Source organism: Oreochromis niloticus, linkage group LG7, assembly GCF_001858045.2.
Source record: "Oreochromis niloticus isolate F11D_XX linkage group LG7, O_niloticus_UMD_NMBU, whole genome shotgun sequence".
NCBI classification, from domain to species: Eukaryota; Metazoa; Chordata; class Actinopteri; order Cichliformes; family Cichlidae; genus Oreochromis; species Oreochromis niloticus.
Window position 1 is genome coordinate 7280099 of NC_031972.2, and position 16995 is coordinate 7297093.

At 38.7% G+C, this 16995-nt stretch overlaps 1 protein-coding gene across 2 annotated transcripts in view; it reads right to left on the reverse strand.

Moving 5' to 3' along the window:
* Positions 1-16995, reverse strand: part of necab2 (N-terminal EF-hand calcium binding protein 2) — a 136038-nt gene that overhangs the window by 51918 nt on the left and 67125 nt on the right. For both annotated transcript variants that reach the window (XM_005449398.3, XM_005449397.3), the window contains exon 8: positions 2550-2629. In XM_005449398.3, coding sequence (XP_005449455.1) covers positions 2550-2629 — 80 coding nt within the window. The remainder of the gene's footprint in view (positions 1-2549; positions 2630-16995) is intronic.

Genomic DNA, 16995 nt, shown 5'->3' on the forward strand with positions numbered 1-16995 from the left:
GCAATAAGTAATCCTTTCTACCCCTCTTTTCAGAAATTTTAAGCTTCGAATCAAAGTTCCCTCAAGTAAAAGTAAAATGCATGAATTATTCCTGACTTTATTGCCATCTAAAGGGGTAAAAAAGAAACTTGTCTGTTTGTAGTAGTCGACATTGGAAAGATTTTCTTTGTGCCACAGACTTGTGGAAAGTAGACTAATTGAGTCTCTGGAGGATTTATGGTTGCAGGTGATTATTGAACAGTTCTTTGGTAAGAGACATTTCAGCCATTGCTGCCAAAACTGGGTAAATAGTTGGACGTATATTAAATTACAGTAAAAAGTTAAAGGCTCCAGGTTGTTTCTAAAGAGGTATTATGATTGATGATGTAACTCTGCTCACACGAGCATTTTGTTTCCTTCTTCCAATCCTTTTTTCCTAACGTGATTCCCCTCTGTCCTTCCTCATCTTGCTACTCCTCCTCCCCCACGGCGGTGCATAGTCTTTAGGTATTCTTAGCTCTTTCTGCTGTAGTCGCTCGCTCTCCTAAAGACAGCTGAGTCTGCTGGGGCTCCATTAGCTGCAACATGTTCAGTACTGAATAAGATGCAGGCAATGCAGAGGAACAGAGGGACAAAGACAGCGAGGGGGGGAGGGGCGCGAAGGCAAATGAAAGATGGGCAGAAGGGAGGAAGGAGGATGATGAAGACACATCTTTGACTAGAGAGTTGCCACACTTTAGAAGAAGTGAAGAAAAAATATGCACTGTGATACTTTCTTACTTTCTTCAATTTCTTTCACTTGATGTAAATCAGCTACTCACCTCCCCACTCCCACCTGCTTATTAGCCCCCACTGACTATCATTTTCCCCCCCTCCAGCAACACTTTCCTCTCTTTTGTCCTCCGCCGACCTTCAGCGTGCTGCTCTGGTGTACGCAATTTGGCCAATGTAAGATATCAAACTAACAAATCCACCATATGCTGACAAGCTTGGTCAGAGAAAAAGTTATAATGAGGACAGAGATCACTGGCTTTCAGTTGTTTGTGTCTGATAGAAGAGCTCTAGTGTCGAAAGGATGACTGGTGCTTTAAAAGAAATGACAGCAGTGCAGCTCAATTCTCACAGTCTGTTCATCTGTTTTAAGGTTGAACTCAGTTCTTATCAGAGGTTGTGTTATTCACTCTGTAAAGAAGGCCTTAAAACAAAGTATTTCCTGTATGTACAGTTTGATTCTTTATTGTGCTGAAATACGACATTAGATAAGAACTTTCTAAACATTCAGAATCAGAAAACTATTAATCACCGAGGAAAGTATGTGGCCACAGTTGCTCCAAGAGTTACAAAATCTAACAAAATAGCTCTAAAAGATACATACAGCTCAAGTTATAAATATCCCAGTGTATTACATAAATATATATGGTTGACAATTCAATCTATATTGATGAATATTCATATGAAAAAAATCTACCTGGTCTTGTTTAAAGATCAGATAAATAAAATCAGAGGTACTGATGCGATAAAGCTGATGATGAATGTCTGTATTATTCACTTTGTGGGTTAGTGATAAAGTCTGAGAGAAAGACATAAGGCTTTAGGGAAGTTAATGTTGGATTTGTATTGTCAGCAAAACCCCAAGAAAGACCATAAAGATCCGTATATAGACTGAAAGTGGCTTTAAACTCCTGGGAGAGGTTATGAGATGATAAACTTAACTCTTATAGAATGTTTACAGTTATTTAAATCATACAGGTTTCATGTCAGAAATATGTAACTATCGGCTAATTTACATTAAAGCTTCAAAAATCCCAGATAAGGCACTGGAAGCTAAAACAAAAGGTTGGATGCTTTTTAAGGAAGTGATGTAGTTTAAACTTTGTAAACTGAAAGAACTGAACTGAAATAACCATGGAGCAACAAAGGGAGGAGGAGAATCCCAATGGAAGATGCAGACAGCGATGCATTTTTTTTACTGAGCAGTACAGGCAGCTGAGGTCTGTTTTAGTGGATGTGTGTGAAGTGTGCCAGGTTCACAGATATGTGCTCACATTACTGCACACACTGCTTTTATTTTATAGCTTCAGATCTATGAAATACCATAAAATGCAGAAATTAACATGCCAGATGTAATAACCATCCATCCATTTTCTTCATCTCAGCCTAAGTTGGGTTGGATTGGCAGCAGGCTAAACAGGGTATTCCTGACATACTTCTCCCCAGCAACATTCCACTTACTCTGGGGGTAACCTGAGGCATTCCCTGGCCAGATAAGATATACTATTTCTCTAGTGGATTCTGGGCCTACCTAGGGTCTCCCCCCAGTTGGGCATGCCCAGAAAACCTCAGAAGGGAGATGCCCAGGAGGAATCCTGATCAGATGCCTACTCTATCTGATCAAAGCAGTAGCTCTACTCCAAGTTCCCTCTGAATGTCCAAACTCCTCACCTTATCTCTGAGGCTGCGCCAAGCCCCCCACTAGACAAAAGTCACATCAGCTGTTTGAACTCACATCCTTGGGGATTTCTTTCTTAGTTATTAAAACATATTTATGTGGGTGTGTCTGTGTTCCTCACCTTATTCTCCAGTCGTCCGATGAGTTCAGCTAGACGGTTGATCTGCACCTCCAGACCTTCTTTCCTCACCTCCACTGCACCTGCAGCACACAGACGTACAGATTCAGAGTCTAAAGACACTGAATTAAGTAATAAAATATCAAAAATACGTCCATCATTTTCTTTGCGGTTTGCGATCAGATATGGAGCATCTAGTAACATTCATTCAAATACATCTTATGTGTAATGAAATCAGTGCACTGTCGGCCTATTTCTTTTATAGCTACAGTATCACACCATATCAGTTACATATGGTGTGAACTCATTTACAGTATGCTCAGTAATGTAATAGTGTTTTAGAGCAGAGGAGGTGTCAGAGATGTATCGTACTGTGATTTCTGATCTTCTTGTACAGAAAAAGTCTTGGGCCCTTTACTGATTGTTTGCATATTTTTTACAATTATTTCAGATCATTAAAGAAATTTTAATATTGGACATAAAACAGCTATCCGAACCTATGTGGCTCTGTGTGAAAAAATCAATTGCCCCCTAAGCTAATAACTGGTTGTGAAACCACTGGCAACAAGAACTGCAATCAAGATAACTGGTAATGAGTCTTTCACATTGCTCTGGGGTAATTGTTTTAATTTTGCAACATTTGAGGGTTTCTGAGCACGAACAGCCATTTTAAGGCCACAGCATCCTAATCTGATCTGAGTCTGGATTTTGATTAGGCCATTTCAAAATCTTAAATTTGGTTTTTTTTAGCTGTTCAGAGGTGACTTGTTGGTTTGTTTCTCACTGAGCTGCTACATAACTCAAGTGTGCTTGAGTAAAAACTAATATTTTACTTGAAGATCATCAAGATGTTTTTTTTGGCAAATGTGAGTCGAGCCTTCGTGTTCTTTTGGTCAACGATGAGCTTCTCCTTGGAATTCTCCCATGGATGTCATTTTTGCCCAGCTTTGACTATAATGGAACCAAGAGGGGTCTTCAGGTCTTTAGATATTGTTCTGGGTTCTTCTGTGTAATTTTGGTCGGCCGGCCACTCATGGGAAGGTTCACCATTCCAAGTTTTTTCAGTTTCTAGAAAATGAAAAAGCCTTAGAAATTGCCCTGTAACTATTTCCAGACTGATAGATATCAATGACTTTATTTCTCATCTGTTTTAGATTGTCAGATCAAGTGTTTGTCACGGTACTGGGTCTGCAACCCAGTATTTGTGTTTCAGGTCCTGGATTAATATTCTTTGATTTAGTGTTATTCGTGTTCCCCCTAGTCGTCTCCACGTGTTATACACTTAGTTTCTAGTCTCTAGATTTCTATCACGGTACCTTCCCTGTGTTCTACATTTAGTTACTCTTGTCTCCATGGTTCATGTTGTCTCTGTTCCCCTAGTAGGTCATGTCTCCATATCACAGTGTCAAGTCTGTGTCCTTGTGACGGTCTCACGTTTCCTGTTTTATTTTGATAGTTCCTTTTCCCGTGTTCAGTGTATTCAGTTTTGCTTCCTCCTCGTCTTGTTATGTCTGATTAGTCCCAGCTATGTTTCCCTCCTGTTTCCCATTCTTTTGTTACTCCCTTGTCTATTGAGGCCTGTGTTTTCCTCCGTCTGTTGTCGTGTCCTGTGTGTGTTTCCTTCATGATCCTGGTATTTCCTAGTTCTCTGTTCCCAGTTTAGTTCCCTATTTTATTAGTTTCTTAGTTTTTTGGTTTGAGTTTCATGTTTCTAGTTTCTTGTTTTTGGTTTTGTTTTCTGTATTAGTGTAAGAGTTTTTTCCAGCAATAAAGCTGCTGTTTTGAGTTTACTTCCCGTGTACGAGTCCTGCGTTTGGGTCCTACATCCTGCCTGCCACACAGCAAACCATGACAGTGTTGTTTTTTGAGCTCTTTTGGCTTAAAGTGATTTTTGACTCAACTAGTCTGGCAGCAATCAGACCTGGGTATGGCTAATAAGACTTTGTTCTGTTACACTACCTCCTACCGTACATTACCAAATCTCCATTTGCACTATTTGCCTATTTGCACTACCCTGCCTGGTCTACACTGAATGTCATCTACTGTTACCGTTACCTGAATATTGTATATTGTATATTGTATAGCTTGTACTGTATTTATTCAAATTTTACTTTTTAATTATTTTACTTGCATTTTTAATCTCTCTCTTATATTTAAATGTTCATTGCTACTTCTTCTAGGGTTTGAGAGTAACGGAATTTCTATTCTCTGTATGTCCTGTACATATGGCAGAATTGACAAATAAAGTTGACTTTGACTTTGACTTTGACTAAAATTGGACTCCGCTTTCCAAAACCACTTGATTAATCAAAGTTAATGTACAATTTAACAATTACTTTTTTCACACAGGTCCAAGCAGGTTTGAATTGCTTTTTTCCCTCATTTAAAAACAGCATTTCATATTTACTCAGGTTATCTTTGTCCAGTGTTAAAATATGTTTAATGATCTTAAACATTTGAGTCTGACAAATATGTAAAAAACTAAGGAATTAGGAAAAACTTTTTCATGACACTGTGCGTATGTCAAACAGTAGTAAGTACAAAAAAGAAAAAAGCACAGCTTCACAGAGCAAGTACTGTACAGTACACAGAATCATACCACCTTATGCTACACTGTCTGCTTTTCCCTTAACATCTCTCATTGTGAATGAATATTTCATATAATCTGGGAATTTCAAAAAGGCTGATAAATAGGCAATTATATCTGTTTATCGGAAGGAACTTGGCCTGTTCAAAGACAGTAAAGAAATGGAGAAATGGGAAGCCGGCTCCTTTGAGGTGCTCTGTTTAATTGGCTCTTATTCCAATGCGACTTTAAGATGCCCAGCCACACAAGGTTCCACCAAATTAGCTTTGGCTTTAAGATAATATTTCTCTTTGTGCGCAAAATATTTACTTTTCAGCAAGAACGCCCGACACTGGGGTAGAAGAGCATATCCATCATTTGTTTTGATACTTGCTCATTATCAGTGACTGCAGTGTTTTTTAATGACACCATAACTAACCCTTTGTGCATTAGTTTTAACTCAGTGTACAAAACTTAAGTTATTTAGCAAATCAAATATGAATACAGTATATATAATTTTATTAAAGGGTTCCAAAGCAACCCACTGGGTGATGCCATACTTCACTGCATCCATCTTTATATGAAACTAATCTGGCTGTCAGATCAGAAGATTTTTACTACTACAAAGTAAGTTTCATAAGAATTTGAAAAAAAAAATCTTCCTGTCATTTTTAAACTGTTAATGCAATAATTTTGTTAAACCCCTTGTATAAAAGCTGAAAGTCTACACAAAAGTTATATAGATGTCCAAATACTTATGCACCTTACTGTATATTTGTTGTTTCCCATATTATTTGCATTGTGTCTTTTACTTTGAGTTCCAGCATATAATTCCTGCTGGGAGGAGAGGACCCTTTTCTTCCTCTGTGCTATAAAACAACCCAGCATGTCCTATCACTTTTGACCCAGTGGAGCGTGCATGATAGTCACAGTGTTGAGCTTTTCTTCTTCACTGTGATGTGCTTATGGTAATTATGTAGAGTATCTCAGAGCCATTGCTTAAGTTTGCAGTGTTGTAAGGTTAAAATGGTTAACACAAGATCTGTTATAGTTAAATGTGCAGAAGGCAACTAGACTATTCCCTTTTTTTTCTCAGTATCTTCATTGATGATGAGTGCTTATTTATGTGTATTCATATGATCTGAAATCAGAGAGCGAATGCTGGGGGAAAAAATTGTTTCCCTCTCATTTAACCCACTTTTGCCAAATACACCACCTCCCTCAGTTCATTCCTACTCTTACCCACTATCTTCTTACTTCCCTGATTCCTCCTACTCCTCCCCCTCACTGCTGGCCTCTTTCATCCCCTGATGGCCCCCTCACTGCTAATTGGAGAGCGAGCTGTCCACTCTTCATTAAAAGATTTAACAGCCAGTCAATTAGGAGCTACCTCCCTCCGCCCTATACACACACACACACACACACACACACACACACACACACACACACACACACCAACTAAACCATAGTCTGTAGCCATGGAGACAGTTGGAGATAAAAGCCCGGTGGTCATTTTGATGGACTTAGAAAATAAGTGGCCAGCTCAATTATAGAAGTGTGTGAGGAATTACAACCTTCAAATTTTGGAGCAGGGTGGGTGGGGTGGGTTGGGGGGTCTCTATTGACTTTCTACTCAATTAAACCGGATTTGAGTTAGTCCACATTCACCCAATTTAACTTTTTATTCTGTGCCACAGCGAGTGTGAAGAGAGAGTACACATGAATCACAGAAAATTGCCATTATGTCTGAGTAGATGAACTTAAAATGTTTGTTAGTACTTTGTATAATATAAAAAGTTTAAAAAGTTTATATATGTATATATGTATATATATGTGTATATGTGTATGTATATGTGTATATATATATGTGTATATATATATGTGTGTGTGTGTGTGTGTGTGTGTGTGTGTGTGTGTGTGTGTGTGTGTGCACTACGTAACCAGTGTTTCCTTGCTTATATTTTCTCTAGAAGCATCATTCTGAAGAAATCCACCTGTGAACATCCATGGTTCCGACATCGTGGTCATGGACATGTACAAACTCCTGAGTGTTCAGCTGAACTGGTCAGATAAAACTCAAGCTCTGTACAGAAAAGAGCCAAAGTCAGCACCATCTCCTGGGCTGGCTGATGGAGGCTCTGAGGGCCTTTTATAACATGGTGATGGTTTCTGCAGTCTTTTATGCACTTGCCTACCGGGGAGGTGGCAGCATGGAGAGGGACAGGAAACGGCTTAATAGACTGGTTAAGAGGGCCAGTTCTGTCCTGGCCAGTGCTCGAGGCCTCATAGAGGAGGTGGGTGAGAAGAGGATGTTAGCCAAGCCAATGTCCATGATGGGCAACACCCGCCCTCCCCTGCATGAGACTGTGGAAACCACAAGCACTCCTTCAGCAGCAGACTGCTATAGCCACTGTGTAGGAGGGAGCGCTATCATAAGACCATCATCTTGACAGCAGTGAGATTGTACAATACTCAAATAGAATAAATACCCACTAAAGCTGTTTTTATGCACCATGGTTCTTTTTTAGTTTTCTAACATATCTCTAATTCACTTTTTCTTCCTGACCCTGGTGCTGCTGTAGCACCTGAATTTCCCCAGTGTGGGATTAATAAAGTCGACATCTATTTCTTGTGACTTCTTTACTTTACAAGAAGCCATAGAAAGCACCCTATACTCATCTTTCATCTTTCACAAGTTCCTATTGTGTTTTGTAAGAAGTCTGGTGATCTTACTGAACTTGCTTGTTATTGAAGTAAACTCGCATCATGTTGTTGCATGTTAACTGTGTAAATCGTGTCGTTCCGTAGTCACAGATGAATTCTGAATGCACTGCTTTGCCCAAAACAAATAAGAGATTCAAGTTTAATTCAAAGAAACAAAAACCCCACAAAGACAGGCTGTAAACACAGTGGGGTCAAATTAATCAGTAAGCGTTAGGAGATTTTTCCATTCTTCTGCAGTTTGAGCTGTCAGTCAAACTATGTTGGTCAGCTTTGTCATATTTTATAGTATTTTATTAAAATTACATAATACCTACTCCTTCATAGGGTGAGCTGTTATAAATGACACACAGAAAACGAGAAAACTGGACTGAATAAAGGCAGACTTTGTCCAAATGTGTCCAGTGTGCCAACATTTACTATAACGACATAAAAAAAGAACTGCTCTTGTTCTGCCCTCCTCACACTGGCTCACTCACCATCTTCCATCCACCCAAAGATGTGTCCACCGTTATCAGGACACATCTTCAAAAATAAATTCCATCTTCCCAGTGGTTCGGAACATTTGATATTTAATGCTTATCGTACCATAATAGTCAACAGTGCGTAATACTTCTACTACAATTACTTTAACAGTAAAAAACTAAGGAGATTATGGCATCAGATGCAATCAGTGTGAAGATTCATGTTCACACTATATTTTAGAGGCATAAATTACCAGCTAGTGTGTTTCATATTTCTACAGACATCTGTCATAGCAGAATGCAAAACATCCGCCAACCGCCTTTTCTTTCAATCACAGTTACATAATGTTTAGAGCAGCTGGATGTACACAAATAAAGGGACTGCAGCTGCATATGTGATACAGAAATATCCCAGCATAAAATGAAACAGCCAAGTCCACTTAAATTAGCAAAAACACACATAGATATGATATGATATCATATTTTATATAGACAAAGAGAAAAAAGCTACAGTAGCTTACAAAGTAGTACCAGAAATGACATTATCAGTAAACACGACTATACTACTTTGGCTACATGCAAATACTGCAACCCTCGTCCACCATTCACTAATTTCTTGAGAATTTACAGTAATTTTGTCTTTAAAGAGTCTTAAATGATTTATAAAGTAAAACTGCTTCCCTTTTTTAGATGTGGGAAAGTTCACACTGCAGAAAAATCATCCAAACTTAAAAACTGATTTTCCTCATAGGGAAAGGTCAAATGCAAAATCTGCTGGAATCTAAACTCCCTGTAAGAGCTGCAGGGCATAATGAAGGGTCACTTAAGACTTGCAGCAAAGTCTCTGTGCAAGGGCAGAATCTATGTTTTCCTCAAGCTAAGACACACGCTCTTACAGTGGATAGCCGTATGTGATGCAGACACACAAAGACACACTTGATTCTGAGTGTGCCTGAAAAAGCACTGAACAATAAACTGCAGTTCATTTGCAATTAAATCTCTTCACTAAAGTGGCGATGCACTTAGAGCAGAAAATGCACTGAAGCACTGCAGCAGCTACAACATAGTATGAGCTGCTTAACTTTAAGTTGGAGGATATATTTAGCTTCTCATTCTCCTCTCCGTCTTACTCCTTTTCTCAGTCTTTGCTTTTTGTTCCACTCATCTCCCACTCACTGCTTTTTATTTCCTTTCTGCTTTCCCTGCCTGCCTGTCATTTAGCAATGACTCTCAGACCAGTTCTGTGGGACTGGGTCATTATAGAAGTGCTATTATAGCAATAAAAAGAGCTACAAAACAACTTTACTATGACTATGGGAAAACCACTGAGAACATAATTTCTCTAATTTTATTTACTGTTCAAAGGTTTTTTCCCCCAACACTTGATAATAAACACCCTACGTATGGATACAGGAGAAAGGGTGTTCATTAATACAGTGAAGTAACGACAATATGACTTTCAGGTCTGTTAACAAAAGGCACCGGCTGTTTATATTCACAAGCTGCCGATTTTAACACACTGAATGTCAGGGAAGAAGAAGAAGGAGAAGAAGGAATTATGGCCACTCTGGCACCCATATATAGGTGGAGGAGAAAGGAGTTGGGAGTCATTAATCAATCGCCTTGTCCTGACTGAAGACAAAGCACTGCTGACATCAAGGACCTAAGCTGTCAGTGCTGCTTTGCAGCCCACAGCACAGAAGAAAAGGTGGATGTGGGGGAGAAAAGTGAGAAAATAGGGAAAGCGATGGCATGATGAGGTAGATGAAAGACTGAAAACGAATATGAAAGGTTGGCTTTATATATTTGCCTTGGTTTAGGAGACAGGATCCATCCAACAAGTGAATATTAAAAGGGGACAGGGTATACTGATGTACAAGCATGTCCACATGTACTTGAACACTGACAAAATGTTAGTTTCCGAAAACATATTCGAGTTACGATATAATTATACACTTTACATGTAGACCTCAATTCAAGTCAATTCAGTTTTATTTATATAGCAACAAATCACAACAACAGTCGCCTCAAGGAGCTTTACACTGCAGGGTAAAGACCCTACAATAATAGAGAGCCCCCACAATCAAATGATGAGCAAGAACTCTGGCGGCAGTGGAAAGGGAAAAACTCCCTTTTAACGGGAAGAACCCCCAGCAGAACCAGGCTCTGGGAGAGGTATCCGCCATAACTAAATAGGGACGAGGGGAGGAAGTGACCTGCTGTTGAAGAGAGCCAGAGATTAATAATACCTAATGATTAACTGCAGAGTGGTGTTTAAACACATAGTAAGTGAAAAAAAAAAAAGTGAATGAAGAAGAAAATCTCCCAAAGCTAGCTATTCTAGCATAACTAAGGAAGGATCCAAGGTCACTTGACTCAGAGCTAAGGCAAGTTTTGAGCCTAATTTAAAGCAGAGAGGGTGTCTGTCTCCCGAATCCAAACTGGGAGCTGGTTTCATAATAGAGGGCCTGAAGACTCTACCTCCCATTCGACTTTTAAATACCCTAGGAACCACAAGTGTCATCACCCCATAGCTTGAATTTGAACTGAATATTATGGAATACTATATTATATACTATTATATATTTTTGTATTATATTATTACAAGAATTGAAGCTCTTTAATATGCACACTCCCATGGAAACAAAAATAGTTTTGGAACTTGGAACAGGTGGTGACTTTTGTTCTTTGGGTACATGGGTATTTTTGAAAACAGAGATTTTCCCTATTCGTTTAAAAAAAAAATCTCGTCCACATGTGCAGTTTTGAAAAACTTTCTTCGTCCACAAGTAAAATGAAGTCAAATGCTGTCAAGAACATGCCTAATCCTAACCGTGTAGAAATGTTGGCCAATCAGAAGTCTAGAAGCCTGTAAGGGAAACAGTAAACCTCATCTGAAAAGGTTTTGTGTTTTTCTTGAAGGCAAGTCAATTTTGTATTGCTTTTCAAATGCCTTCATCATTTCAAATGTTAATAGCTAAAGACAGCATTTTGGATTTTGTCTCATCAGCTCTCTTGGCCAGAGTTTATTCAATAAAGAAAGAAACTGAAAATTTTAAAATTAGTCTGAGCGATTTATAATTATAAGTCACAGTGCTGTGAAATATGGCTGGTGTAGACTCACAACTTAGGAATGGACAAAATGCATACAGCATACATAAATATGCTTTTTTTTGAAAAGCCGACAATGACGTTGGCGTCGGGATTTGGGTTGTGAAAGCGTCTGTGCTGAATGTAGAAGCCACGTCCAAAGTTCACTCTGATGCCTCCGTCTTTCTAAATGGAGGGACAGTAACTGCGTGTGTATATGTAAGCGTGTAAAAACTGCAGATAGTCAGATTAATAGCAACAGTATTTTGTGTATGTCCACCATTGTAGAAATTTATCTTATGTAAACGATAACTTGGCACACACCTTGACATCAAAAAAGACACCTTTGACGTTGCGTGACTAAATGTCCGTTTTCCTCATCCACACGTAAATGCAAAAACTGAGTTTTCGAAAATCTCCACTCTGGCAGGAGCTTTTAAAAATCGCGATTTTCAGTGATCCAAAATGGCGTTTACATGTGGATGAAAGGCCCAAACGCACAGAAAAAGCAGCGCTTTCAAAAATACCCGTGTACGTGTGGACGTAGCCTTAGTCACTTGCATTTGGAAGCATCTGCTTCCGTGACAACATTTGGTCAAAGCACTTTCAATTTGGGTGAAACACCCAGCCTTTAGCCTGACCAGTAACAAACAAATCCATCAGAGATAGAGTAAGAACAGACTTTCAGAAAAATAAAGAAGGGTTCAACACATTTCAGTACAAAATGTGTCATCTGGTCTTAAAAAGAGAAAGGCAAAAGATTAGAGAATGCCATAAAAATATCTCAAAAAAGGAAAACAGTGCTGTTTGGACAGATAAAACTAACCTGCAACAGAATTACGCAGAGACAGAGTTTGTAGAAAGGTCACAATCCAATCCATACAACATCACCTGTGAACACTGGGGGCACTGTTATGCATGGCATCCAGTGTTTATTGATGATGTGACAGGAGATGGAAATAGCTCAAATTCAGCCATGTGTGCAAAACTGAGTGAAAAGTGCCTCGGACTATAGGTGGAAACTAAGCCAAAACATACTGTGAAAATGACCAGGGACTTTTTAAAGGTCAGGAAGTGGAATATTCTGAAACAACCAACTCAGTCTCCTGCTTTCAACTCCATTGTGGATGTACTTCACCTAAAGAAGATAAAAGTAAAAAGTGGGCAGAAAGACCCAAAACAACATCTGAAGACAGATGCAGGAAAGACCTTTACTGCCAGACCCTTCAGGCGATGTCTGACCAAGCATCAGGAGGTGGAAACGCACAGTCCCATGGAAACCCATGAAGTGACATTTAGGCTCCTGAAAATATAGGACTGTGTAACAAACACTTGCAACCAGCCATTCTGCTATTGAATAGCTGTTAATGGGACTGCTGAAATACAAACTGATGATGCTCATAGTTGGACATGAGCACCAAAATAAGTATAATGTGCGTTTTTACAACACCAAGAAAATGAGCTATCATTTAGTTTGACGTTGAGCTCGTCACCCACCATGTGTCTGACTGTTTGCTGGGTGCTGTTTTGGCCTGAAGCAAGGCGACCCAGCAGTGCTATAACAGTTCACAAATGAGGTTTTAGTTCAGAGCAAGAGCTCCACAGATGATACCCAGAACGTGACCAGTTTGTACCAAGTCAGTATGATCCAGCACAACAAACTTCATTTTTCTGTTAAATTTTCAGCACAAATATTTCCAGGCCTGTGACTGCATCATGCTGTTCAGTGGCCTTTTCTGTTCCCAACATATCCCAGGACACACTCCGACAGATGACAGCTGCTTGGATTCACAAAGTGGAAGAACTGAAAAACAGACAGTTCGTGCTGTCACTTTTGTGAAAGTCTCAAATTGATTTTTCTTCTATGAAGAACTTGAACTGAAAAACTTTTTTAAAATTTCTTTTTACTGTCATCCGTATAAAATTACCCAACTACTTTTTATGCAAGAGAAGCAGAAAAGCCGAAGCAACAATAATTATACTTTTTTTTGCATATTGATGCAAAAAAAAAAAAGTTGTGTTGAATGCAATTTACATAACTAAGAATAATAACACTAAACAGTGCCGGTAAACTGGACTATATCCTCACTGAAGAAGTGTATCGTGTACAAAGAATGATACAAAAGCTAATCCTTAAAGACAAAAACTTTTTGGGTAAAACCCTTCAGAGAATACTCGGCACTTAATGTGTTTTATTTACATCAAATGAGCAAAAAAATGAAAAATATATAATATGCACTTTGATGGGCTTTAAACGTTCACTGTGAGCAAGCAAAAAAGAAGCAAACCTGAGATGAAACTCAGCAGATTTTTGCTTTTGGTGCAGACTCTCTTCATTAACTAAGATGCTCCACTGATTTACCAAAGACGGTTTTTAATCATAAGTTGCTACTAATGACATTAGTAAGTTTTCTCTTTTACACAAAGGTACAGAGTCACATTAATGAGTAAAAGTTACTGTGCTTACCTTCCGTGTAGTGTTAAAGTTACAGCTCGTTTTGTAAGTTTTTGAGTTTTTGGATAAAGAAGATAAAAATATGAATGTTTTCCTTGACTGAATCACTGTATTATACATACACATCATATGCCACATCCACTGGATGCTGCTTTATTATCCAGCATCCAGCAGCACACTGAATATGTCACTGTCAATGATCTGTGTCATCTCTTCCCCAAAAATATCTGCACTTGCATCAGGGTTAATGACCAAATATCCAAGAGTGAGTTCTTAAAAAGAATTCATACAACTCAATAAAAATAACCCTTTTTTGTCCTGCACAGAATCTTCATCAACAGTTTAGCAGCTTGAAGCTTAACAGCGATGGTGTGATTGCAGGGATATTTAAGAAACTCCTGAGCAAAGAAGGAGGAAAAACCTCCAGGCTATTTCACATTTCATTTTAGTTGAACCTTTTAGCTTAACAGACACACTTTTTCTCACACAAAGAAAAATAGATATATTACAGATGATTTAGCTACTAGTAAAGTTACATTTGCAGTCCTTGGGCATCCACATAATAACACATCTAACAGAAATAACTCACAACTTAGAAATTAAGTTACTACAAATGCTAAAGCCATTGACAGCATTCTTCCCTAGGCATCCACACAAATGAACGTGACCATGAATCCAAGAGCAGTGTCACCAGCGTGAGCCGTCCAGCTATCAAACAGACAATATTAAGCTTGTAGTTGGTACCTTCTCTGCCTGGCTGCACGGTACCAAACACCTAGCTGTTGAATTTGTGTGCAATGACCTCTACTATGCGAGTGGCCATGAATGCACGCAGCTGGAAATAACATCTGACGCCTTATTCCAGTCTTTACGGCTAACTAGCTTAGAGCTTGATCACTTCGATGTTGAAGATGGTATCATGTTTTTTAAATGTAATGCTACAAGATGATGAAAAAGGCATCAGTTTAAAAATAGTAAACTATACCATGAAGTATGAGCAGGAAAGGTTTTACCACTATCAACCGTGCTTTAGCATTACCTACTGTACAATCTGAGACTCCAAACAACAACAGTAGTTGATATCCACTGCTACAGTGCAACAAATCTATTAACATTCAATGATTTTCCCTGTTATTTTCTTCTATTCTGTGGGCCGGGAGTACCAGCACGTTACCAGGACTAACGCAAAAAGTAGCTGTAACACTGTGTGTATCATGCATGAGGATGCATTTCTTGAGCCACAAGGTAAACAAACTTTGGCGGCGTGTTGTCAGAATGACAAAGCTGTGTCAACATAAATCAGCACTCTGTCTCATAGTCTGACTACAGCTCTCCATATCTATATGTATGTCTATGGCATCCCATTGAAGCACACAGATTTATTGACACCAAGGTAGCCATTAGCAGCACTCTTCTCACCTAACTGCAGCAGAGGGGGTACTAAATCTCAAAAACCTGTCAAGGCAACAAACTCATATAGGCTTAATTTTTGTTTTATGTTCAAATCTTAGCCAAAATGGGCCATGCCACACAAAACTGGAGCACTGTTTATGACATCAGCCACATGCTGTGACAGTGAACATTTTTCATACTGCGTGACCAGTTAAGGAGACAAGTCAAGCTACTCCTAACAGCAGAGTCCTCCATCTCAGACTAATATTATGTGATCGCCACACAACATTTAGTTAAACCCCAGCAGATCATTCTCTGTTACACTGATAACGAAATAAATCAGTAATGCTTTGACATCTTCACAATTGTCTGTCAGATTTAACCAAATAGAAGATATTAGAAACTAATTCAAATTTTCAAGTTAATAAATCACCAAAACCTTTGAGCTGAGACAAAACTGTCACTGCAACAGCTTCTTAAAGAGGATGAACATCTGTAAACAACTGTAAAGGGTACTGTAATTTTACTGTGTCTCATTAAAATGACCTTGAGGTAACAGTCTTGACCTTCGACTAACACTGATAATTTCTAAATATATCGAGTAACCCATACACTAAATTATTATTTTTTTTGTAAACCCAGGTCATCTTGTACCCTTTTCAGCTTCACGTCCTCTTTGTTAATGTTCCTGCCTTTTCTGAAATATCCTTTCATCTTCACATACACCTCCCCTGTTGCTTTTCATATTTACCAAACTGTCTTTAATCTTTCATATTCTAGAGTTTTATTTTGCTTTGGGGTATTTCTTGTGCATGCCCTCCTGACAGGTTTTTGACAGTATCAGGCATTGTTTGGATTTCATGTCTTTCTTTCGCCTGTCACTTGCTGCCATGTTTGCTTCATGGGCCGCGTTCATGTGTATGATCCCTGCTCTGTACATTAAAACAGAGATTACTGACTTTTATCTTGTCATCTGTCAGATCCCCGCCTTTGAGTCAGCTTGAGCTCGTGTATAATGTGGTTGTCTTCCTCCTTTGAGGGTTTCCTCTCACCTGGGCCTCCACTTATCTGTTTTTTCACTCTTCCTTGTGAATATTTGTGATGACACTGTTATGACTACTTTAATCAAATATATATATCTATATAATCTGTATTTTCTTTCATAAGAATCATTAACAGGTTAATAATCTTTAATAAGGTAAAAGAGCTGTGAAAAAAGTAAACAAAAGACAATGTATAGTTTATTTGTGAATTAATGCACTAATAATTGCCTTACGTTTGATTACAAGGACTTCACTACCCATAATGCTCTTATAAGTTATGTAGCAATGTAAGGATATTACTTTCTAAACACAAGAAACTAGTTAAGCCTGTGAAATACGTGTATTCCTGGTTTACATTGATTAGAGAAAATGTCTTGTTTCAAGCGTAGGGTCTCTTCTTGTTTTGGAGCCACTATGAGATAGCAGTAATTCCCTTTGCAATATCAAGAAAATTACCTGAACACATCTGCAAAAATAGCGGCAGGGCTCACCCAAACAGACAATGATTACGATTCTGCAGTTCAGATACTCCAAAGTAGATTTAGAAAGAAGGTTCTCATTGGAAATGCGCATATGTCAAAGCTAGTGAATCTCACTCATCCAGTGTTGGTGCACTGAAGCAGTTATATGATGAATGCAAAATTCAAATCGGGAGCCTAGAGTCGATGGGACTGGTATTGGATACTTGCTAAAGATGCTACTAGAGGACATGACTCTT